This window comes from Danio rerio, chromosome 23 (assembly GCF_052040795.2).
Source record: "Danio rerio strain M-AB ecotype USA chromosome 23, GRCz13ab, whole genome shotgun sequence".
NCBI lineage: Eukaryota > Metazoa > Chordata > Actinopteri > Cypriniformes > Danionidae > Danio > Danio rerio.
The window spans coordinates 2,695,001-2,719,516 of record NC_141043.1 but is presented as its reverse complement, the minus strand read 5'-3'; the positions used below and the strand labels follow the sequence as shown (position 1 = coordinate 2,719,516).

The window sequence follows — 24,516 nt, the reverse complement described above, 5'->3', positions numbered from 1 at the left end:
CTGAACAATAATGATGTTCCAGATGCTGGGCATCCACTGGCACTGGATCCTCATCAATCTAAGTGTAAATCTCCCTTCTTTGCCATGCTCAGAATTTAGCGTTAGCGCTGTAAGATTTCACTGTAGAACGTGCTATGCGGAAGCTGAGGGACTGACTACTTTTCTACCGGAAACAGGTCGGCAGAGTTTGTGCATAGAGTCAATTGTCTAGTACCCCTCTTGTTTATGTTGCTCTCATGATAGAAACACCCCAGTTGGTGTGTGAGCTTCCACTAACATGCGTTACTGATAAAAAAAACAACACAAGTCAAGTGTACACTTGTAAAAATAGTTTAATGCATGTGATTCAGGGGGCTAAATGAGTGAACGCGGGTGCTGACAGTATTGAAATGCACAATTAATTCATGATGGGGGGGGATCGTTAAAATTCTCATTCGGTCACATTATTAACATTGTGATGCTGCAGATGTGATTTTAAGTCTGCCTCACATGATTAATCCAGAATTGATGAATATTAATAATAATTAAAAAAAAATGTCACACCAAAACAATGACGTACAAACACATCCTACACAGTTCTACACGTGATCTCATCTAGTAGCCAGAGACAAAATACAGTATCATGATTAAAAATAGGAAGAAAAAACTTTCTGTACAGGTTTACCTTAGAGCAATAGGAAAAAACAGCAGATAAAACTACTAATAATGTACAATTCACAGGTTTATTCAGCTGTCGGGATTACTTCGACTTCCTTCGCTTTGCCTGGGTGGGACTGGCTCCAGTGTTTGATTCTGCAAGACAGCAGGGAAAAAATGGTACTTTAGGGATCAATCATAATAATAAATGTTAATTTGATGTAAACGGTGATATAAAGTGGATCATTAAACGCATCCTAGCTATTAATAATATTAATAATAATAATTTAATAATAGACAATAAAAGGTACAGAGAGGAACATATTTCTGCTTGTTTTGATCTAGGTGGCTACTAACGATGGGTCATTCTTGAATGATTGGTTCATTTTGAATGTGACTAAGAGATTGATTCGTTAATTTGTGAATGCGCACACTAGGGTTGGGCGATGTCGACCAATTTGGCATCGTACGACGTCTAATGTGAAACATCGTCGTCATAGGCGGAGCTGGGTTGATTATGAATAAATAATTAATTCATAACGAATTAATTATTTGTAGCCTACCGTTTCAGCTACCTGACCCGCATGGTCTTTGTTTCATCCATAAACAAATCATGAATAAATAAAGATAAGTTGCACACAAATTACCACCTGTCAATCACTTTTTCCGCGGGAGGTCGGTCGGTAAAAAATGTGCACAACCAACAGTATCTGAGGTTTTCACTTCAATTACTAAGTACAAGTGTGAAAGACTGAAGCAGCGTACTGACGCTGTGACACGTTACCTGATAGATTCAAAAGATCGAAGAGTCGTTAGAGACAAGATTAATTATCACGTTTAACAACTATAGTGAGACGCGTTTCAACTACCTGACCCGCATGGTCTTTGTTTAACCCATAACCAAATCATAAATGAATAAAGATAAGTTACAGACATAATTACCACCTGTCAATCACTTTTTCCGCGGGACTCGTGAACTAACAGAGTGATTGGTGTCGTTATAATGGTGTAGACAAACTTTGGTAATTAAGGTGCACAACCAACAGGAACCAGCCAACAGTATCTGACGTTTTCTTTTCACTAAAATTACTAAGTACAAGCATGAAAGCGAAAAATTTAACTAGTCTACTTACCCGCTGACTGCCTGGACCCCGCTGTCTCGAGCGCATGGCAGTGTGTGTGTGTGTGTTTGTGGTCACGTGATGTGCGTTTTCAGCAGTAATGTGGAAGGAGGGCTGCTCAGAAATGCTAGATAAAATGCCAGAGTGGATGTGGATCATTTTCGCTCTAAAATGCCATAAAAAAAAACTAAGACGCATTAGTGTAAACGGGGCCAGAGTGTGTATTTTTCGTTAGCGGATTTGCAACGAGGCGGGGCATCGCAATGCCGGCTCAGCAACGTGGTGTCTGTCGGCCATCAGCAATGGATGATGGCATTGTCTATCAGCCCAACTCTAGTACACACAGGAAGTGCTAATTATACAAAGGTATAGGTAGGGATACCCCCTACTCTTTTTTTTTTTTTTTTTTTTTAAAGACATCCTGGGATTTTTAATGACCACAGAGAGTCAGGACCTCGGTTTAACGTCACATCCGGAAGATGGTGCTCACTGACAGTATAGTGTCCCCATCACTATACTGGGGCATTAGGACTCACACAGACCCCTTGCTGGCCTCATTAACAGCAACCTATTCTTTCCCATGTGGTCTCCCATCCCGGTACTCACCAGATTCAGCCCTGCTTATCTTCAGTGTGCGACCATGTGAGAGCTGTAAAGAGCTAGCTATCTAAAGTTATGATGAAAGAACAACCTGATTAAGGACTAGAGGCATTAATTAATACCCTTTTTTATCTCAATCTGAAGAAACTACACGAATCTCGGGCACAGGCTGCTTTAGTTTAAGACGACCACCACTGAACTGAGCTAATAGATTAAATAGCCTGAAGACCCAGGTAAGTAAATGTTCTTGACCATTTATGGATTCTTATTTGAAGGCTCTATTATAGTTTTGTCACTATCAAGAACTTTTATGTGTTAGAGAATCAACGAGTTTTAATTAAACTAGTTTTTACTTAAACGAAATGAGTGGAGGGTGGCTGATGGTCAAGACTCAAAGGTCCGAGTCGATAAAATGATCTGAACATCCCATCACTGATGATAAGAACTAGTGACCTTTTCCCGTGTTAGAAGAGGCTGAGCCAGGCCGAGCAGCTCTTTTTCTCTGTCCGTTGTCAGATGCTTCCTCTTCGGGCTCCTTGTCTGTTCGTGAGCTTCGTCGACTAGGACCTTTAGCCTTCTCAGTGGAGGCCCTTGTATCCCTGGACAGGGAAGAAGGGCAACGGAGACAAAACAAATCAACCAGAAGGTTCACAGAGCGTAGTCTGCATTCGTACAGTCACTTGTATGCTATATATAAACACACACACAGACACACACACACTAGTTTTCTGCTGTTTTAAAATTGAGCAAATGAGCACTTCTGGCCCTTGTGCAACTGAGGAATTCATACTTGCTGTTTTTCCTCATCTACCACAGATAACGTCCGTCTTGTAATGACCATATTTACTAAACGGTCATGCTGCCCTGCGCACGGACCCGTGCAGGGGATCTACAGGTCTGGTATATACATACCTTGGGGCTAAGTTGACGGGCGTCTTTCTTTTCTTTGCCCATCTGTTATAGAAGTGGAAAAACAGCGGTAAACTGCTTTGATGCTGAACAACATTTTTTCCTCCTTCCCCATATTTGAGTACAGATCAGGTTAAAGAATGATTTCATGAATCATTCCATGATTAGTGTCATGAGGTGAGATCATTCAGATTAATAAAATTACGCTGATTGAAACACTGAATCAACAAAGGTATGAAACACATCCATTTTAAAATTCAGAGAATCACTTAGAAATTAAAATGATGATGCAGAGGTCAGACAGTCTTCACACATGGTTGTGAGCATGAAGATAGTGTGTAGCTTATTAATGCATTTTTCTTACCCTTGCTCTGCTGCAGTGGTAACACCTTGTCCTGTTAACAAAAAAACAAGACAATGAAATTAACTTTGTGCTAAACACTGTTCACGAATCTTACTTTTGTGTTTGCCAATTTCATCCTGGAAGCTGACTTGGGTCACGCAGTACTGAAGGTGTCACAGAATGGAAAACTGTATATACTAGGCATGTCTGAGCTCGGTCGTGCAAAGTTTAGTTCCAAGCCCAATCAGACACACCTGGGCTAGCTAATCAACCTCTTACTAGGCTTTCTAGAAACATACTTGCAGGTGTGTTGAGGCAAGTTGATGCTAAAATCTGCAGGACACCGGCCTTCCAGGATCAAGTTTGGACACCCCTGGTATCAGGCACGTGCACACATAGGGCTCAACCTGTGCAGTGCACATGCCCTTTTTAGTCTTGGATAGAAAGTGGCCTTCCAAAATGATCAAAAGTGCCCCCGCGACGCGACACACCCTCGGTCCCGCCCTTCAGTAGGCGCGCGACAACACCGCTCTTGAGTACGCGTGCGCCAACACCGCTCTTTAGTAGACAACCCCCCCACCCCCCCTTTTAAAAAATTTATCCTGCACATTCCCTTTGGACGGTCTCTGCACGGGCCTGCCTGGTATATACCTAGCATTGCTTGTCAAAGATCAAAACTTATCACTGTTTTCAATCACAGCGGGGGAAATAAGAATTGAACATGTTATGTTTTTTCCAGGGGAATAATATTTCTAAAGGAGTTGTTGACATGGAATTGGAGCAGATTTGGGTAAAAACACAAACAATACAAAAAAATAAATCAAACAAAAGAAAACTGAAATAGTAATTATGTGTAATAATGTACTGACACAAGCAGAGGGTACTGAACTACTGAAATGTGTTTAATACTTTCTATAAAAGGCTTTTGGGTGATGGGGGCTTAATGAAGAGAACGAAGTCACATGCATTGCTCAGGTGTGAGACTTCCAGTGTCAATCTTGATGGTTCTGTGGGTCTCGTCTACCAAATTTGAGCTTTATTTTGTATTTTCTATTGGATTTAGGACAGGTGATTGGCTGGGCCATTCTACAGCATGATTTTCTTTCTATTGATTTTTTTTATTCCGGGGCCGAGTAGCGTGGGCAGCAGTCTTAAGCCTGGTTTATACTTCTGTGTCAAGTGACCGACGTAACATTGGTCTGCATTAACACTTCCGAAACGCTAGTGGGCAGTGAGGTGTAAATGTTCCTCTGTGTTGAGTTTCTTTGCTGCTGCTTTGCTTTTCCTGAACACTTCCTGGATGTACAAGTGACTCAAACTCGCTCATTTTGAGGCAGGAACTGGCGGACATGCAAAAACTTTAACTATGAGGTAAACACAAAACAAAACTTTCCATCCAGAGCTCCTTCACGGGACTCCACACTTGTAAACAATCGCTCCATCAGGCTCGCGCCATTTGCGCGGCTCTCGGTCCCGCCCAGACTCGTCATCGCTACCAAGCCGACCAATCACAGAGCTTGCGCTACGCGTTGTTGCAACGTGTAGTTACATTTTTTGAGAGGTGCACGTCAGTGACGCTGATGGCCACGGGGAAGGGCTATGCGTCAGCGCCGTAGCATACGCCAGTGTTTGACGCAGAAGTATAAATCAGCCTTTAGGAGAGAACCCCAGACTTCCCTCTCCCCAAACAGTTCCTTCAGCTCCTCCGGGGGGATTCCAAGGCATTCCCAGGCCAGCCGAGAGACATATTCCCTCCAGCGTCTCCTGGGTCTTCCCTGAGGCCTCCTCCCGGGGGGACATGCCTGGAACACCTCTCTAGGTAGGCATACGAAACAGATGCCTGAGCCACCTCAGCTGACTTCTCTATATGGAGGAGCATCAAATCTACTCCAAGCTCCTTCCGGCTGACAGAGCTCCCTATCTATAAGGTTGCGCCCTGCCACCCTGCGAAGGAAACTCATTTTGGCCACTTGTATCCGAGATCTTGTCCTTTCAGTCATGACCCAAAGCTTCCATAGAAGATGACAATGATAATCTCTTTACACATAATCTGACAATAAGAGCTATACGCAACAGATACACACTGTTTAAGTAACCAGGATGTTAACCGGGATGCTATTTTTCCTCCAGCTAAACAGTCACATACTTTCATGTACTTTGAGAGAAGCTAATGAATCGTTGTGTAGTAAATCCAGCAGCTCTAATATATCCCCTGCTGTGCATGGGGCTGCACCATGTTATATGATAAACCAGACACATCACCATGGAAATATAAAAGTGAGGTATTGAATTTATTAAAAACCGACATAGGAAGGTCTCTTGCTCTCTCTCTGTTGTGTGGATATGCTCTCTACCATGAGAAGTGACGATATAAAGAGTCCCCCCCTTTAATGGCATTAACTAAAGACATGTTTTAAAACCTCTGAAAATACTACCTACTCAGAAGTATGATTTTTGACAAAGAATACTCTCGTACGTGCAAATAGTTTTATAAATGTACATGAGAATCCAACTCTTGAAGTAACTAATGAAATTGCCTTTATGCAATCAAGCAGTTACCTGAGATGTTAGGAGCATCGGCAGGTGCTTCTTTTGTTTCAGTGGTGTCAGGTGCACTAGTCTCTGGCACTGAGAGTGGCTGCGGTTCACCAGAGAGCTGTGTAGATGTGGAGGAGCCAGAAGTTGTAGTGAGAGATGCTGGAACAGCAGCAGCAGATGCAGCAACTGAAACTGCCGGCAAACTAGAGAGTGGAGAAGAACTGGCAACAACACTAGAGAGTTGAAGCGTTCCAGAGGCAGAGGTTGGGGGTGGCATATTAGACACTAATGAAGAAGTAGGAACTGAAGTATTAGTGGGTGTGGGTTTAGGAGAAGACACTTTTGGAGGAAGGGCGGTCTGTTGAGATGCTATAGGAGCCGCTGGAACTGTCACTGGAGCAGAAGCCTGGACTGAAGATACGGTTTCAGATGTAACCACAGAAGAGACTTGAGATGTGGCAACCTCCAATGGTTTTCCTAATTGAGCAACAGCAATGCACTCTTTTAGATCATTTTCATTGTTTGAAGGATTGGTCAGTGCAGTATTTTTGCTTAAAGCACTCTGAACTGGACTGCTTTTGGCTGGCATTGTTGCTGTTGTAGGCAGTGGACTTCTCCGGGATACAGTTGTAGGCCCTGGGCTAGAGCAAGCAGGTGGAGAGGCTAAAAGCTGCTGAAAGGGCGAGGACATGCCAGAATGAACGGGTGACTGCCCAACAGGACTAGGTTTCGAGCCACTAGCATCAGAAACACCATCCTGTTTCGGACCTCCAGGGCTTGGCTGCTGAGGTGGAGGTACTACGCTTACAGGGGAAGCCTGGCTTGCAGGAACTTGAACTTGAAGCTGCCCAATGAAAGTGCGGTTCTGCTGGGTAGTAGCAATGCTGACAGCAGGGGAGTGTGTCGGCATAGGTGTTGATGCTGGTGCAGAAGGTGCTGACGTAGTGGACATTGGGGTGGGAGTAAGTTGGATATTTGCAGAGACTAAAGGACCAACCATTGTGACAGGCTGAGACATGACGTTAGTATTTGATGGAACAGATGTAGCTTGGAATTTTGAAAAAACAGTTCCAGTGATGAACTGTGGACTTGATTGGTTAGGATTTGGCTGACGAACATCTGGAGTCCTAATGTTCTTATTGGGAACTGCCAGCACCTTGGAAACAACAGCAGAAGGAACTACAGAAGCAGTGTTGGTAGCAAAGCTAATTGGATTGGAGGTTACAAAGACTGTGATCTGGTTTTGTGGAGTTTGTGCTGATGAGATGGGTCTTTGTAAGACAGTTTGAGTTGCATTTGAGATGGGTATGAGATTATGATTCGAACTTACTGAAGGGTTGGAAATTGAAGTAAGGCTTAACAGCACAGCTTGGTTTGAACTAACACTTGACACAGCACTAACAGATGGCAAGTTTGCTGTGCTGCCAGGGATAAGATTTGGACTTGACACTGCAGCAGATTTAGGTTTCTGCTCCACTTCACTAGTGAGCAAAGATGCACCAATATTTAAGCTCTGAGAGACAACAGGATTAGATTGGTTCTCTTGAGCTAGTGGAGCATGGGGGCTCTCTTTCTGCACATGGACTACACCTACTGGATGAGTATTTTGTGATTTCATTTGCAAAGTTGGTGTTCCTGTATTGTCCAATAACTGATTCAGAGATGTTGGAGCATCTCGAAAAGCTGGTGATACAGCAGAGCTAAGGTCATGTTGTGACATTGTCCGAGATTGTTGTTTATCATCAGTACGCTGTTCAACCAAATTGCTAGACTCTTGCCGTTTGGGTTCCTGAGGTGGCACCCGCGGGCTTGCCATTTTAGGGGCAGGGTGCTCTTTTAAATGAACTCCCTGATGCTGCTCTGGTTGTGTAGCAAGTACATGGCCATCTTTAACTGTATCAGTGATGTTGGGTAGGGTTTGCAGAGAACTTAAACTCTGCTGTGACTCTCCAGGACCTGCTGGTGGCAAAGATGCAGAAGTAGTTGAGACCACTGAAGTGGGGCTAACCATCATGTTTGGTGGACTAACCATCATTGTCTGTTGATGTGGTGATGTCAATGAAGCTTTGGCACCCTTCTGTCTTCCTGGGCTTGGAGTGGCAGCTTTTCTATTTGAGGCAGGGCTAGATCGTCGACTGTTACTGGGACTAGCCCTTTTAGCTTGTCCAACCCCCGTCTGTTTGTCTTGTTTTCCTCCAGAGTTTCCTAGGCCACCCCCTGCTGGATAAGACTGTGGGCCATTATTACTGCCACTGGAATTGTTATTGACAGGAAGAGTTGCTAGGCTTGGTGGGGCTTGGCCAATTGCTTTAAGAGTAGTTGGGTTAAGACCTTGCTGATCAAAGCCTCGGTTAAGGTTTGGCTGCCGTGGTGGCAGAGGAATGTTAATCTTTGGAGGGAAAAGACCAGCAATGGAGGCATTCAGTCTCTCAGGGGACAGATTTATTTCAGAAGGTTCAGTGCTAGGTGGACGGTTGGTTGGAGTTAAAGGGTGGTGATATGGTCGGGGACTGGCTCGATTTGGGGTTTTAGGGCGAGAACTTTGGGATGTTGGGGGAGCACTGGGAAAGTGAATATTATGAGATTGCTGAGGCTGCTGTTGCGGACTAGCTCCTGTCTGGTGGGGCACTGATAATGGCACAGATTTCATTAAATGTGTATTAGAACCTTGGTTGGAAATGATTGGCTGATTTCCATTTCCTGATTGTTGACCAATTTCAGGGGGTCCTCGGTCCTGTAAGCTATGGTTTCCAGAAATGTCCTCCGGTGGTGTTGGTTGTCCAACCTCTGTAAGTGGTGTCCTTCTTGCTGGTCCAGCTAGAGGAGGATTCACCATGAGTGGCATGCCCCTGGCTTTATCAGGAGAGGGTGGGACACCTCCATGCCCTTGAAGATCAATCATTAAAGGAATGCTGCCAGGCTGTGATACAGGCATTCTCTGAGATGGATCATTGGGATTCACTAGACCCTTTGACATGTGCCCACCTTGCTGTAGTGGCATTCGATTCTTTGCTTCTTGCTGCATTTTAAGCATCAACATCATCTGTTGTTGCTGGTGCTGATGTTGTTGCTGTTGGGCTTGTTGTTGCTGCTGTACCTGTTGTTGCTGCTGTTGTGGCTGTGACTGTAGTTGCTGTTGGAGATGTTGTGGTGGCTGCTGTTGCTGCATTTGCATTGACTGTTGTGAATGAATCTGGGTCTGGACATGATGGGGCCCTTGTGATGTTCCAGCTTGACCTTGAGGACCCTGCATACTCTGCATTTGCATCTGTTGCTGTTGCATTTGCTGTTGCTGGATCTGTTGATGCTGCTGTTGCATCTGTTGCTGTTGCATTTGTTGCTGCTGCTGTTGTAACTGTTGCTGCTGCATTTGCTGCATCTGTTGCTGCTGCTGTGGGGGCATAAACTGCATAGGCATTTGCTGTAATACCCTTTGATCTCCAGACTGACCAGGCAGACCTGAAAAAATTAAATGTTAAGTAAATAAAAATAGGCAAAATATATGCAAGACAATACTATGTTTTACATAATATTATGTATTACGTATTCATGAAATTATAGACATTCAAGAATTTACCTGGTCGGTTAGAAAACTCAGATAGTTTGGAGTTAGAGTCAATGCCAGTCCCTTGATCACTACCCATCCCTTGCATCTCTGTTTCCTCCATTCCATGAGGCAGTGAATCCAGACCACTGAGACATGGATAAACAAATGTTACAAACAGTTTAACGAAATTGTTTTTTCTGCTTAAGTGTAAAACATAAATCGATGAATAAAAATAACTTACCACATACTATCAGCAGACTGTTGTCCTTCACCTACTTTTGGTTTTTTCTTACGAGGAGGTTTCTTCTTTTTGGGCTTGGCCTGGTTACCAGCAGCCCCACCTGCTCCTTGCTTCCCGCCGGGACCAAACTGGCTGGCAGAAATATCACTTTGGAGAAGATTTACTAACAAGGGACTAGTTAACGTCACATCTTTGTTTACTTGAAATCCACCTGCTTGCCCACACTGGACTCCTATTGGCATCTGACCAGGAAATTGAGGATTGAAGGACATGCCATGACCAGGAAACTGGCCATTGCCGACCTGTAAATGTTGAGAGCCGCCCATCATGGCCTGCTGTTGCTGCTGATTCTGCAGGTCTTGAACCATCTGCTGGCCCATATCACCACTTCCACCACCATCTCCAAGTTGATGCTGATGTTGCTGACCAGCTTGTTGCTGCTGCAGCATCACCTGCTGTTGTTTTTGCTGAAGCTGTTGTTGTACTAAATGGTGATTTCCTGGAAGGCGCATTTGAGGCCCATGCATGCCCAATACTTGGTTGGGATTGCCATTTATTGGAATTTGTTGAGACTGTTGTTGTACCATTTGTTGATGGGGTTGCTGCAGCTGTTGTTGTTGTTGCTGTATTTGTGTCTGTTGAGGCTGTTGGTGTTGCAGTTGTAGTTGCTGCTGTTGTAATTGTTGTTGCTGAAGTTGCTGTTGCTGTAATTGCTGCTGTTGTTGCAAGTGAACCAGTTGCTGCTGCTGCTGCTGTTGTTGTTGCTGATGCTGTTGCGGAGTCATCTGTTGCTGACCCATCTGAGATTGGAACTCTGCCAAATTACCTTGAATGTTGGGTGATGGACCTCTCATCATCTGGCCTGGTATAACCCCAGGCTGAGCTTTTGAGCCAAATGCTTGCTTGTTACTCTGCATCTGACTAGCTACAATGTGTTCCATCATTGCATTTTGCTGCTGTTGTTGCTGCTGCTGCTGTTGTTGTTGTTGTTGTTGTTGTTGTTGTTGCTGCTGCTGCTGCAGCAATAAGGCCTGATGTCCTGGTCCTGCACTGATTTGGTTTTGATTCTGCATGATCCCTTGACCCTGCGGTGGCATCATTTGCTTGGGCGGGGTCATTCCTCTTTGACCGGCATTCACTGGCCTAGACAGGACAGTCTGGCCCCCTGCTTGGCTTTGTGCCATTTGACTTTGGGAGGACACTACCGTTTGTGTTTGATGCTGAGTCTGTGGTACACCCATCATTTGAGTCTGAAGTCCTTGCTGAGGTTGTCCCATGGTACTACCTGAGGTGGTGCCTGGGGGTTGGGCTGGCATCCCAGTGTGGTGTGCCATTCCAGTGCCTTGAAGGGGATTTGATTGCATGTGGTTTGGTGCTGAGGCTGAAGACTGGACTCCTATAAAGAGATTTTAAGAGGTGTGAACAAATAAAAAATAATAAATTTAAATAACAAAACCTAATTAAAACAATACACTCCATAAGTGCATATCTTACCAGCGTTTGCCATGCTTTGATTATTTTGTAGTTGGGGTGTACTACCTGCTCCAGTGGTAGTAACCTGACCTGGTGCAAAGTTCTGATTAACAGAAGTATTTGGGAACCCCATTGGCATTCGCTTAGGCATACCTGCAAAATAGATATTTTTAAATACAGGCCACTTAACTAATAACAATACATCATCACTTTCACATTAAACAGCTGATAACATACCTCCCATACCACCTTGAGCAAGCTGCGCATGCTGTGGAATGCCCATAAAGCCAGGCTGCATGTTTCCTTGCTGACCCATCACGGCTCTTCCTGGAGATCCAACACCTTGTCTAAATCCCTGTGGAGTTGTAGGACGAGAACCAAGTTGCCCCTGTCCCATCATTGGAGGAGTTCCAGGTGAGCCTTGTTGGAAAGGAGATGACGAGGAACCAGGAGACTTGGCTGCGAGATTCCCTTGAGGAGCAGAAGAGGGAGGCAGAGGAGGAGGTGCTCTTGACACGACTACACCTGGTGCTCCCTGAGGGCCTTTGGGCTGAGGGGTTGCAAACTGGTTTGGTCCTGTCTGCTGCTGTTGTTGTTGTTGCAACTGATGTGGTGGCATTGCATTAAAAACTTGTCCAGCCTGCTGGCTTCCAAATGGGTATGGTGGTGGTGGATGATTGGGCGTCTGGACAGACGCCAACGAGGGTGGACGCTGCCCCATTTGTGGCTGTGGTGGAGCTTTTCTCCAGCCTGGTCCCATTGGGCCCTGGACAGGTGGAGGTTGAAGAACACCAGAGGGCAACTGGTTCCAGCCAGGAGGTACAGGCATCTGGTTGGAGGGGTTGAACGGCCCACGTGCACCACCTAATTGAGCCAGCTGAACCTGCTGCTGTTGGTGCTGCTGCTGTTGTTGTTGCTGTTGCTGAAGTTGCTGTAGCACTGCTGGATTCAACTGCCGGTTTGCCTGCATGGCTTGCATGTGATGTCCCTGCGGGCCCAAGTTGCCGAGTGGACCATGTCCCACTTGAGGATGCTGGAGCTGTTGTTGCTGTTGCTGTAAGGCCAGTCCTGACAGCATGGGATCCATTGTGTCTGGAAAGAAATGTAAATTAAAATGTAAAAACATTCAAAACATGAAATAAAAACTACATCTCTGATAATCAGATTAAAAAAAACATTACTTTTGACTATTTGGACATCCTAACAAATAAGGGGAACTGAGGAAAAGATTTACTCACAAATAAATGTTGCTATAAATCAATGGGTTTGAACTTTGACAGTTATGGATAAGTAAAAAACGAAGAAGGGGAAAAACTCAAATAAACCAAAAAGAACATTTTAAATTTAAAAATAAATGAAATAAGAAACAAAAATCTAACTTTAGAGCAGTTTCTTCACATTTCTGTGTGGGGATTGTTTTCTCAGACGATGACAAAACATTGCTGAAACTCTCATACAAGTTTGATTCATGGAGAAAATTAAAAAAGCACTGCAGTGTTTGGGTGTTCAGTTTTTGTCTGATGTCAATAGTCTCCACCGAAACGTGAATATTCCATACAAATTATTAAGCTGATCGGTCAGTTCTTGTCACGAAGAGTTGAGTCATTTTCATCTGGGTGTGCCTGGAAAGTGCGAGCGTCTCTATTAGGATAACAAACTTGTGCACGTGATATGTGAATGGCCCCTAAGGCTGCCACCATTTGCGATCTCCAGCAGTTCTTCCTGCACAGACATGCAGGATTCAAATGATTTGCTGACAAAAGTGTTGCGGATCCATTCCTTGACAATTTGTGGGTCTTTCACCCGCCCTTCCCCTTCACAAAGAAACTTTCCAAAGTCGTCTGTTGCTTACTCATTTTGCTAGCTTGTGGCTTACATTTTGGTGTTCAAGCAACCAGCCTACAGCTAAGAAAATATGGTAATTTTTCAAAATAAAAGATTTTTCTAAACAAAAGATCGTTCAGACTCATAATAAATTAAACAGAAATAATTAATGAGTTCTTGTGCAGCCTGGTACCAATTGAAATTAACACTGACTACGAGTTCCATTTATACAGAAACTGCTGCATTTAGTCTTTGTATGGCAGTATAAGGCATAAACAAGGGTAATTTATTTAAACCAACAAACGGCCAACACATTTGAATGTTTCTACCATTACCTGTCTGGGAAGGTGGTCTTGGTGCTCTTGGCTGCATCTGTCCAGCACTATTCGGTACCATACCCTGTCCTGGCATACTAGCCCCAGGAGGCATCATGGACACCGCAGGGTTATTCATTCGCATTCCAACTGAAAAAAAACAACAACAAGCATTTCTTCACAAAACATTCTGACTAATTACATTTTCAAGTCATTCTAAAGCAACTAACTGGATTGTTCAGGTGTGTTTATTGGGTAAAAGCCCAAATACACTGATAAGCTAATTTATTTCCATTCTTTATAAGGGAGTTACACAAGCAAAATTATAACTCTAATGTATCGTCTGCTGTGCCCACTAGAGTGTGCAGGTGAGCACAATAAGCAATTAAAATCCAAATCAAGCATTGCATACTTTATTAAAATTAAAATGACAATCACTTTTTAAAATGCATGACCCTTCAAACAACTATTTTATAAATAAGATATATTTTCCTTAATGGGAAATTAGCTATCAATTAAAACTGATTGCAGGTTTTTGCTTTTCCAATGTTTAATTAAATTCAATATTCACATATTCAACATTTTTGACAGTCCTACAATTCTATACTACTATGAAGCAGCTCTTCTGTGTTTATGTTTTGGACAGACTGGACAGAAGAAATTACCCAGACAAGATGGCCATGTCAAAGAAGGTGGAGCCTCAGAGCCACACCCACATATGGCATCATCACCACAAACCAATAATAACTCAAACGTGTGTTTAAAGCAACACCTCTGCGGAGAGTTCACTTGATTTCTTCTGAAGTACATTGAGGCATTTAAAGGTCAACTCTGAAAGAGCAGAGCAGAACTCTGGTAAATACAGCAGCAGTGTGTTATTACCTTGACCCTGCTGCATGGGGAAACCAGCATCCATTCTCATCTGAGGAGGCGCACCGAGCGGTCCATTTACCCTGACTTCTTGACTCTGGCCTTGTCCAACCGCAACATTAATAGCTCCTTCACCTATACAAACCAGTCAAACATTAACAAGTTAATAGGGATAGATCGGCATCCATAGTCACATTTCAATCCTCAATCTGTACTCACTAACCTGGCAGATCTCAAGAAGCGATCACAATATGTGCATCACAAATGAATTCACATTCAATACACATTTGTTAGTCTGTTTTATTTTTCTACTGTCCATGGCATGTTTACACTGAGAAAGAGATGCATTTAAGAGACTCTTCTCTAATTTAAGGAGAAATCACCACCTTAAACTAAGGATACTGGAAGCCTGTGTTGGCATTTCTCCTGCGGTGTTGGTATCAGTGTGTGAAGTGCGGGAGAAGAGGGTTACATTGACAATCCAACACAATGGGCAGCACATTGAACACATTTTATAAGTGGTCAGAAACTTGTAAATAACTCATGAAAGAGTAAAGTTACATTAAAACAAAGCACACCATTGCTTTTCTTGTGAAATTCCCAATAAGTTTAATGTGTCAAATGACCCTCTTCCAACTGAAAGAACAAAAGTTGGATCCAAGATGGCCGACTTCAAAATGGCCATCATGGTCACCACCCATCTTGAAAAGTTTCCCCCCTCACATATACTAATGTGCCCCAAACAGGACGGTAATATCACCAAACCTTCCCCTTTTATTAATGTGTATCCATATAAATGGCCCACCCTGTGTGTGTGTGTGTGTGTGTGTGTGTGTGTGTGTGTGTATATATATATATATCTCCGTAGTTTAGTTCAAGTCTACCTCAGAATAAAAAAAATTTAAAAAAACGCTACACGAGGAGTGGGCGTGGTGGTGGAGCAGGGAAAAAGAGATGTCAGTTGCCTCATCAAGTCAAGACAAAAAAACCCCCGACACAAAACAAAAGGACACCCATGATTTTATAGTTTACAAAGTTAAATGCAAAGAAATAAACCGTAATTTAATGGTCTGCTATGTATGTTATTCGTAATTTCATTATTCATAACTATGACCACAATTTGATATCATCATAAAGATAGTAATGTTTATATAAACACTATAAATGAGGAGGACTTCTCTCCTCCTGAATCTCAGGTCCGAATGCAAACACAGTGGATATTATCAGTACAGCAGGTCTCTTTCCCTGTCTATTTCGACCCTCAGCCCTGCCGGTAATCTGGAGAATTTTAAGCATGGGTGAACACAGCAGCACAGATATAGGCGATGTGTCTGAATGGTAAGGAACTCAACTGATAAAAGACAAAGTCCGCCATTCTCCAATTCTCGTACAGCTTTCTCGACAAAAATGCTTGCTGCACACAAACAGGTTGGGTGTTTCTGTGGGCCTGACGGCATTGTGGGGAAAAACATGCAACAAAGCCGGTAGATCATGGACAGAAACACATACAACCTTTCACAACTACCTAAATACTGCATGCTATCACACAATGTGGCAGGTCTGTCCATAATAGTCTGTCATCAAAAAGCACATGCTCTCATGAATAATTAAAAGAAGCAGGCTCTTTATCAGCTATGAATAATAACAAGAAACCGACGTGTCATCACTCCACTAGTGGATGCGCGCTACGTCACCGATGTCGCCCCAATGATGATTTTAAACCCAGAAGATGAAATTAGCCGACAAAAATTAAATCTAAATTATCCAGTTTTCCCCACAATTAAAGCTGACTGGTGCTAACATTGTCTTAACTCAGGGATGTCCAGACTCGGTCCTGGAGGGCCGGTGTCCTGCAACGTGTAGTTCCAACCCCAATTAGAAACACCCCTGGTAACACCCTAGCTAATCAAGCTTTTACTAGGCAGTCTAGAAACATCCTTGCAGGTGTGTTGAAGCAAGTTGGAGCTAAAATCTGCAGGACACCGGCCCTCCAGGACAGAGTTTATACACCCGTCTTAACTGATGCTCAACACACACATCTGTTAAAATCTGAATAAAAAAATATACTCCAGGGTGTCTTGAACCTTTAAGCAACAGTTCAAATCAAGACCTATATGCACCAGTGATTACTGATTAATGGGACGGGCCCTTACACACATACACAGACGCACACAAAGACACGTACCCTCGATCTGCACGGACAGGATGCCCAGATCCCGCAGCTGCTGCTGGTTGTTTTGGGCCAGGAGCCGCAGTCGCTCTGCCGCCTCCCTGGGGATGTTGAATGTGACACGGACACTGTTCCATGGCTCCACGCGCTCCGGCTCCAGCTTCTTCTTACCTTCAGCAGCAAATCAGCAATATCAGCCAGTAAGATTTTAGCTTAGCAACTTTACAATACAAGACAAAAACGGTACTGGTGGGACGCTAAGGCACTCGGTCGCCTCCCACCAGTGCTGATATACAGCCATATCGCACTGCTACTCGTGTGATATTGCTAATATATATATATATATATATATATATATATATATATATATATATATATATATATATATATTAGCGCTGTCAAAATTAGTGGGTTAACACATGCGATTAATTTTAAATAATTAACGCGTTTAAAAAAATTTACGCAGTTGCAGGTTTTTTTTACTTCCTGTTGTGGTGGACGTGTGTTTAACATGCAAGAAATGTGGAAAAGACCAAGGAAGCACTTTTTGAAGGCAAGTTCCAGTATAAAACAATTAGTCACATCACCAGGCTCTCCAGAGTTTCATGCAATTTCGGGTGTTTCATTTTTAACTTTCGACTTCTGTTGTAAGTTGATACCGCATGGCGAACAGAAAGAAAATCCTCCACATTTCGTGACTCGGTGTTCCTTTAAGGTAATAAAATCACTGCTTAGGTTACACGGTAGAATTTTAATAAGAGTATTATCTTAATCATATTAAAATCGGAGTATTGGTGTCTTAAGTGAATGTACTCAGAAAGTCTTTGGTGAAGTCGCGAGCTGTCAAAGACAGGGCATTACTCTGCCTTTCAGCATGAGCCCTCCAAGTTTAGCGTGTTTCCTCATTAAACGCAACGAAAGCGTTTGCTTCGCGTTGTTGTGTCAGAATCCTTGTGAAATACAGTAATACTTTAGGACACTTAGTTTAAGCAAATTTGATGAACGTGATCATGCGGGTTGAATCTGAGGGGAGTCGCTCCAGTATGGAAGGCCGTTGGGGCCAAAACGTCTGCAGCGCGTTGTGTGTGTTGTGTCTGTGTGTGTGTCTGTGTCAGGCCCGTTGAGGGGTGTCAGGGGTGGAGTGAGCGACGGATCTGAGTAGGGGTGTGTGCGCGCGAGACGTACCTGAAGGACTGTGGGGGTGAGTTGCGCGTGACATAGCCTACCTGAAGAGCTAGGAAGGATGGGGGGGAGAGGGGTGTGCAATGTATTTAACGACCGGTTTGCGAGAAATCATCATTCATTTGCGGGCATTTGGGAGTCTCTGTGCACTTGCGGGATACTCCTAGTCTTAGCAACTGGATGAATGTAAAGGAGGATTAAGCTAAATTGTTTCTACTCTATAACTAATGTTCTCAACTCACAGCAATAAAACTTTACAGTGAGTGCAACAGTTTGTATTCTATAGTTTATTATTATAATTTTTCATTTTCCATATCTGCAATTCCTGTATTTTGGCATTTTTTTGCAGTCCACTTAGAATCCAACATGGAAATCAATGTTTTCTTTATTGGCATTGATTGTTTTGAAATTGAAATGTCATTAACATGCCTGTGTTTTCATTTCTGTAATAAATATGGCTGTCAAGCCAGGATCTTGATGGTTTATTGTGGGTGTGTTGTTTACATGAAGAAATATGTGTTACAAGTTAAACAAAAATTCTATTAAACAATTATATTTTGAATTTAAATAGTTTATCTTGCGTTTACATTAATTTTACATTTGAATAGCCAAAATTACAAGTTTCAGTATTTTAAATGCGATTAATCGCGATTAATTAAAAAAAAAGTGTGATTAACTAGTTAATGTTTTAATCGATTGACAGCACTAATATATATATATATATATATATATATATATATATATATATATATATATATATATATATATATATATATATGTAATACTACAATGCTATTGGTGCATTAAAAATTAATAATAATATATAAGTATTAGAGAAAGCCTTATATGGACTAAAATTAAAATGAAATTATGACCTAGAAAAAAATATTTAACTTATATATGATAATTAACAAATATTTAATTATATAATTATATATATTCAATTAATTTATGAATTGTATGACTGTTTTAGAGCCTACGAGAACACAATACTGACCAAAACATTTTTAAAATAAGCATCTACATCTAATGAAGCAGGGGTGTCCAAACATGAAATCAAGATTATTTTTCTAACCCCATTGGCAGATATTTTAGCTTGCTTTAAGGGAAAAACTCACTTCATTTGGACTTATTATTTCTGAAAGCCAAACAATATTATCCTTTATTCTGAGTGTAATCACAGAGTGCTCTGACCTAGCAGCAGCATATCTGGCATCCTGTTTAAGATGGCGTCCAGCTTCTCCTGAAAGTCCTCGTCATGCAGGTTCCCTTTGAAAGCCACATAGATGGTGGAGTCTGTGGTGGTGTTTTCATCTTCATCCTCCAGCCCAGAGTCGTGATCAGAGAGAGGTGCGTCTGGAGGAGACGGAGAGCCCAGGAGGAGCGGCTGATGCGCCATCGCCTTCACCGATACAGCCTCTGGAGACTCTGACACTGATCACAGACAAACAACAGCCGTTATCACCAATCAGAGCCGTGCAGTTAGACCTGTAGAGCTGCACGATACAGGGAAAATATATGCGTTTCAAGTTGCCATTCGATTAATCGCACAGCCCTACAGACAATAATCAAAAATGTGTCATAGAATATTCCGCTTTCTGAAGGACTATGAGACACTGAGGATTGAGGAGCTAAAAATGCAGTGTTTAAATCGCAGAATTAAGTTTCAACTTACAATTTATTATGAAAACAATACCTCAACTGTTCAAAATGTTTCTTTTTTTTATTGCATCTCATGTTTTAATGTATATCTTTTTCTCTGAGCAGAAGATATTGCACTAACCGCAATGGGCTGCATCATTATTATATTCATTTATTCATTCATTTTCTTGTCGGCTTAGTCCCTTTATTAATCCGGGGTCGCCACAGCGGAATGAACCGCCAACTTATCCAGCAAGTTTTTTTACCCAGCCACAACCCATCTCTGGCAAACATCCACACACACATTCATACACTACGGACAATTTAGCCTACCCAATTCACCTGTACCGCATGTCTTTGGACTGCGGGGGAAACCGGAGCACCCGGAGGAAACCCACGCGAAGGCAGGGAGAACATGCAAACTCCTCACAGAAACGCCAACTGAGCCGAGGTTCGAACCAAAACCCCTCTAAAACCAGGCTGGTTTAAGCTGGATTCTTTAGCAGGGTTGTTTAACTACCACGCTAAGTTGAATACTGAGTATGAATTAGCATGCAAGGATGACTTCAACACAACATTAGCACTATGTATTTGACAATTAACAATGTTGTATTTTAATAGTCATTGACTGCTAATATGATTTCCCTATGTAGATTTAGCAAATAATACTTTTCTGAAATTATATTATTAAGCAGAATGTGCGAATATAAACCAACTTTACATCTATAGGTGTCAACACGACACAGAGAAAACCTAAAAATAACGTCAGTATTAAATGGCAATAAACTCTTGCAATAATTATAATGAGATGTCAAATATTCTATTGACATACACGAATTGAGAGATTCACTGCAAACTGAGCACACTACAACCGATAAAACTGGTTAACACCTAAAAATATTATCATGTTGCCAACGAGATGTAACGTTATAATAACTGATGATGAGGTTCAAATGGGTTTATTTCTCTAGCATTAGCATTAGCATGAGCAAAACAAAGACAAACCACGTCAGTGCAGCTTACAACAAGCAACGTAACATTACAACGACTATACCGCTAGTTAATCGCACATGCATTAATAAAACATAATATCCTAATTAACAAACGAGTAATTAATAATTATGAGTGGACTTCACTTAGGCTAATGCATTAGCCACACAAACAGAGCCTCATTGGCCATTAGCACACTAATATAAATCGCGTTTCTTCATGCACTGAACGCGTTTACACCTTAATCTCTCACTAATGTTTCTGTAAGGTAATGAGATGATAAAACCTCACCGTTGTCAGTCCATCGGGAGTGGTTTTACTGCAGTAAACAGGCTTATGCTAACAGACGCTAACGGCGCGCTCTCGAGTTGCTGTGCGCGTACGTTCAGCGTGTGCGCGTGCCGTCGTTCACAAGACCGCGCGCTCGCGTCCGCTCGACTGTCATGTACACAAGATAGTTTTTTTCCCGGATTTTGTATCACCACCGTACCTAAACTAATGCAAATGCTGGATATATGATCTAAATCAAATATATTTTCCTCCATTTTGTGTCCTTCCACTTCTCAAACCAAAGTTACACGCTGCTTATGTTCTTTTTTTTTAAGCAAAATATGATGAAATCTTAATTATTCTCCTATACATGCTGATTTCTACAGTGCAAAGAACTTTTTGTTGACACTTTAAATTCATTGAATTTACTTTGGCTTTCTTTGTTTATCATGGGTCGCCACAGCAGTATGAACTGCCAACTTTTCAAGCATATATTTACGCAGACGATGCCCTTCCAGCTACAACCCAGTATTGGAAACATTCATACACACTCATTCACACTTACACACTACAGCCAATTTAGCTTATTCAATTCCCCTATAGTGCATGTGTTTGGACTCTAAACCCAGAGGAAACCCGATCACAAGGAGAACATGCAAACTCCATACAGAAATGTCAACTGACCCAGCCGAGACTTGAACTAGCAACCTTCTTGCTGTGAGGTGACAGTGCTAACCACTGCCATCTTTGGGGCTTCTCCACACCTTAACTCTCCTGGATGTGGGAAAGACAAGGTGGACTCAGAACAGTACATGTTTTACATTGTCCACAGCCCAGATTTGGGCTGCTGGCACTATTGAAACCGGCGTTTGGCATTGGCTCTAGTGAGCAAAGATTTGGCTATGGCAGGGGTGTCCAAACTCAGTTCTGGAGGGCCGGGGTCCCGCATAATTTAGCTCCAACCACCTTCAATACACTTCCCTGGAAATTTCTATATAGTTAGATTAGCTGGTCCAGGTGTTTTTCAATTGGGGTTGGAACTAAATATGCAGAACACCGGCCCTCCAAGACCGAGTTTGGACACCCCTGGGCTATGGTTATTGACCCTGTGGAGCTCCTGACCAACATTTTTGCTGAAAACAGGAGTTGAGCTGCACATTTGATTCTGCAGTGGGTTGATCAACTGTGGTTTAACGTTCTTTTGGATACAGTGCAGGGTAGCACCCGGACATCCCTTTCAGACAGCTTCCTCTTGCGTCCTCAGTTACTTCTTTTGGATGTGGTTCTTCTTTTTCGTGGTTTGCTGACATTACTCTGGACACCGCGGCTCTTGGTAATCACAAAGACTTGCTAGACGATGAAATTTTGGGTGAACTGTCCCTTTAGAAGGAGCTCATGTCAGTGTTAGTCAACCAATTGTCTCTCAGAGGAAGAAACATGTGCGTATCAAACATGATCTGCTTTAAAAACTACATTAGAATTGACACCCACAGTTCAAAACAAAACTACAGCATTAGTCATGACTTGTATTTTATATTTATATTTGTTTTAATAAAAACCAAGTTTAGATTTGTGGGGTTTCGGAGATATCTGCATTACTATATGGGGCATTAGAACAGGACGTGTGTTTGGATATAACGTGTTGTTTGACCACACTTTGTTGTTATTGTTCATTTATTCCTTTGCTGGAGATTAGAACTGAATTCAGAAATAGTTTTGAGACAAATCTTTGCGCTTAACAAACTAAATTAAATATGTAGGCTAATGGATGTCTTCAGTGGAGTGAGTTTCCACCGTTTCCTCACTCCACCAAAGTAAAGGAGTAAAGAGTAAAAATAAAGTAAAGAGGCTGAATGGAGGAGGCTCGTTCTTTCTCCTTGCGCTGCAGATGTTCTGTTTAACTGTTTTTTTCACTAGTGAAGCCTTTAATTTTTCTACAAGTCCGCCATGTAAGTAGCAAATGCACCATCACGTATCACACCTGACTCTTAAAAGGATTGTGGGACAAGACTGATTGGTTTAATGCATGTTATGCTCAAAACACACCCAGAACTCATTAAGACACAGGTGTCAAACTCAGTTCCAAAAGGGCCGCAGCTCTGCACAGTTTAGTTCCAACCCTAATTAAACACACCTGATCAAACTAATTGAGTCCTTCAGGCCTGTTTGAAACCTACAGGTAAGTGTGTTGGAGCAGGGTTGGAACTAAACTGTGCAGGGCTTCGGCCCTCCAGGAATTGAGTTTGACACCCCTGCATTAAGAGAATAAGCATAAGCCTGTTAGACCAGGCGCAGAGCGTATTTTTCCATCCTTAAAATAGCAAAAGTGGATTCAGACACGCCCTTAATGCTTTTGCGCCATGAGCTTTAGACTTTGAGCCTAGATCATTAAACTTTGAGCCCCTAAATAATCAGTAAAAGTTTGCACAGAATTTAAGCAAAGTAGTTTCACATGACTTTAAAAACATTCAGGTCTCCAGCTCAAATGTCTGGAAGCACTTCTCCAGGAGGTATCAGTTTAAAAAAAAAGCAGTCAAAAAGTGTCCAGCACGGTTTATTTTGACATTTTCAAGCATCCCACAATGCACTTCATGCACGATTTTAAAACTAAAAGTGTGCTCAGTTGGACTCCAGAAAAAGATTAACATTTAGATTTCTTCACTTTACAATATGTACTGTAAAAAGTGCTTTTCTTACTTGAAGCTCTTGTCTCGTTTCCGGTCCAGATATATAAAATATATACAGTTGCAATCAGAATTATTCACCCCCCTGTTTATTTTTTCCCCAATTTCTGTTTAACGGAGAGATTTCTTCAACACATTCCTCAACATAATAGTTTTATTAACTCATCTCTAATCACTGATTTATTTTATCTTTGTCATGATGACAGCACAGAATATTTTACTCATTGTCCATTTTTGAAAAAGTTATAAGCAAAGACTGTTTTAGGGAAGGTTTAATTTCTGCATTATCCAAGACGATGGTCTCAGGATCAAAGGAATCTTCAAATTGTAAATTAATAGCTTGGAGATTAGATCTTAAGGAGGATATTTCTACAGAAGACTGGATGAAGACATGCGAGGAAGCTCAATCACTAACAATAAACACTCGTCTGGAACTGTTACAATATAAATGGTTGATGAGGATTTACATAACTCCAGTTTTATTGCATAAATATAATCAAAATAATCCAGATACTTGCTTGAGATGCAGGCACCATAAAGGAACGTTGTATCACTGTATACGGGAATATAAAGAACTTTTGGAAAGGTGTGAAAGTAATTATAGAAAATATTCTTGAGGCTAATATACCAATGTCTACTTTTATTTAATTTATATCCCAAAGGAGACCAAGTTAAAACAGATGGAGCATATATTTATATGTTTTCTGCATGCGAAACGACTTATTTCTTTAAGTTGGAAAAGTATATTTGCACCAAATATAGGTTGTTGGCTGAAAGAGATGGTAACAAACATGTCAATGGAAAACATAACTTGTATGATAAGAAATAAATACATAACTTTTGATAGAGTTCGGGGACTTTTTAAGCTGTTTTTAAAAGGTGGTGGGTTTGGAACTGTTTTACTAGAAGATTAGTAACAGAGTTGATATTGCATTCTGATGTAAAATATTGTGAAGCCTTTTGTTTTGTTTGTATGTACATGTTAAAATAAAATAAGGAATTGGGAAAAAAATAATTTTCCAAGACACTTCTATACAGCTTAAAGTGACATTTAAAGGCTTAACTAGGTTAATTAGGTTAACTAGGCAGGATAGGGTAATTAGGCAAGTTATTGTATAATGATGGTAGACTATCCAGAAAAATATTGCTTAAAGGGGCTAATA

General features: G+C 41.9%; 2 protein-coding genes across 6 annotated transcripts in view; both read right to left on the bottom strand.

Annotated features, from left to right (window-relative positions):
- The window catches only part of ggt7 (gamma-glutamyltransferase 7), a 219,444-nt gene that overhangs the window by 157,479 nt on the left and 37,449 nt on the right, over positions 1 to 24,516 (bottom strand). The window lies entirely within an intron of this gene.
- Positions 315 to 20,786, bottom strand: ncoa6 (nuclear receptor coactivator 6). 4 transcript variants are annotated; one of them, XM_087306415.1, is made up of 14 exons: positions 20,691 to 20,786; positions 18,963 to 19,202; positions 16,602 to 16,757; positions 14,429 to 14,551; positions 13,562 to 13,696; positions 11,646 to 12,500; positions 11,430 to 11,561; positions 9,936 to 11,331; positions 9,725 to 9,840; positions 6,169 to 9,606; positions 3,631 to 3,661; positions 3,270 to 3,311; positions 2,811 to 2,956; positions 315 to 792 (listed from the first exon to the last, which is right to left on the bottom strand). In XM_087306415.1, exons 2-14 carry the CDS (start codon positions 19,165 to 19,167, stop codon positions 740 to 742), a joined length of 6,828 nt encoding a protein of 2,275 aa, XP_087162541.1. In that variant the 5' UTR covers positions 19,168 to 19,202; positions 20,691 to 20,786; the 3' UTR covers positions 315 to 739. The 4 variants fall into 4 exon arrangements, with proteins under 4 accessions (XP_087162541.1, XP_087162542.1, XP_087162543.1 ...); XM_087306416.1 differs by having other exon boundaries at positions 13,568 to 13,696; XM_087306417.1 differs by lacking the exon at positions 3,270 to 3,311.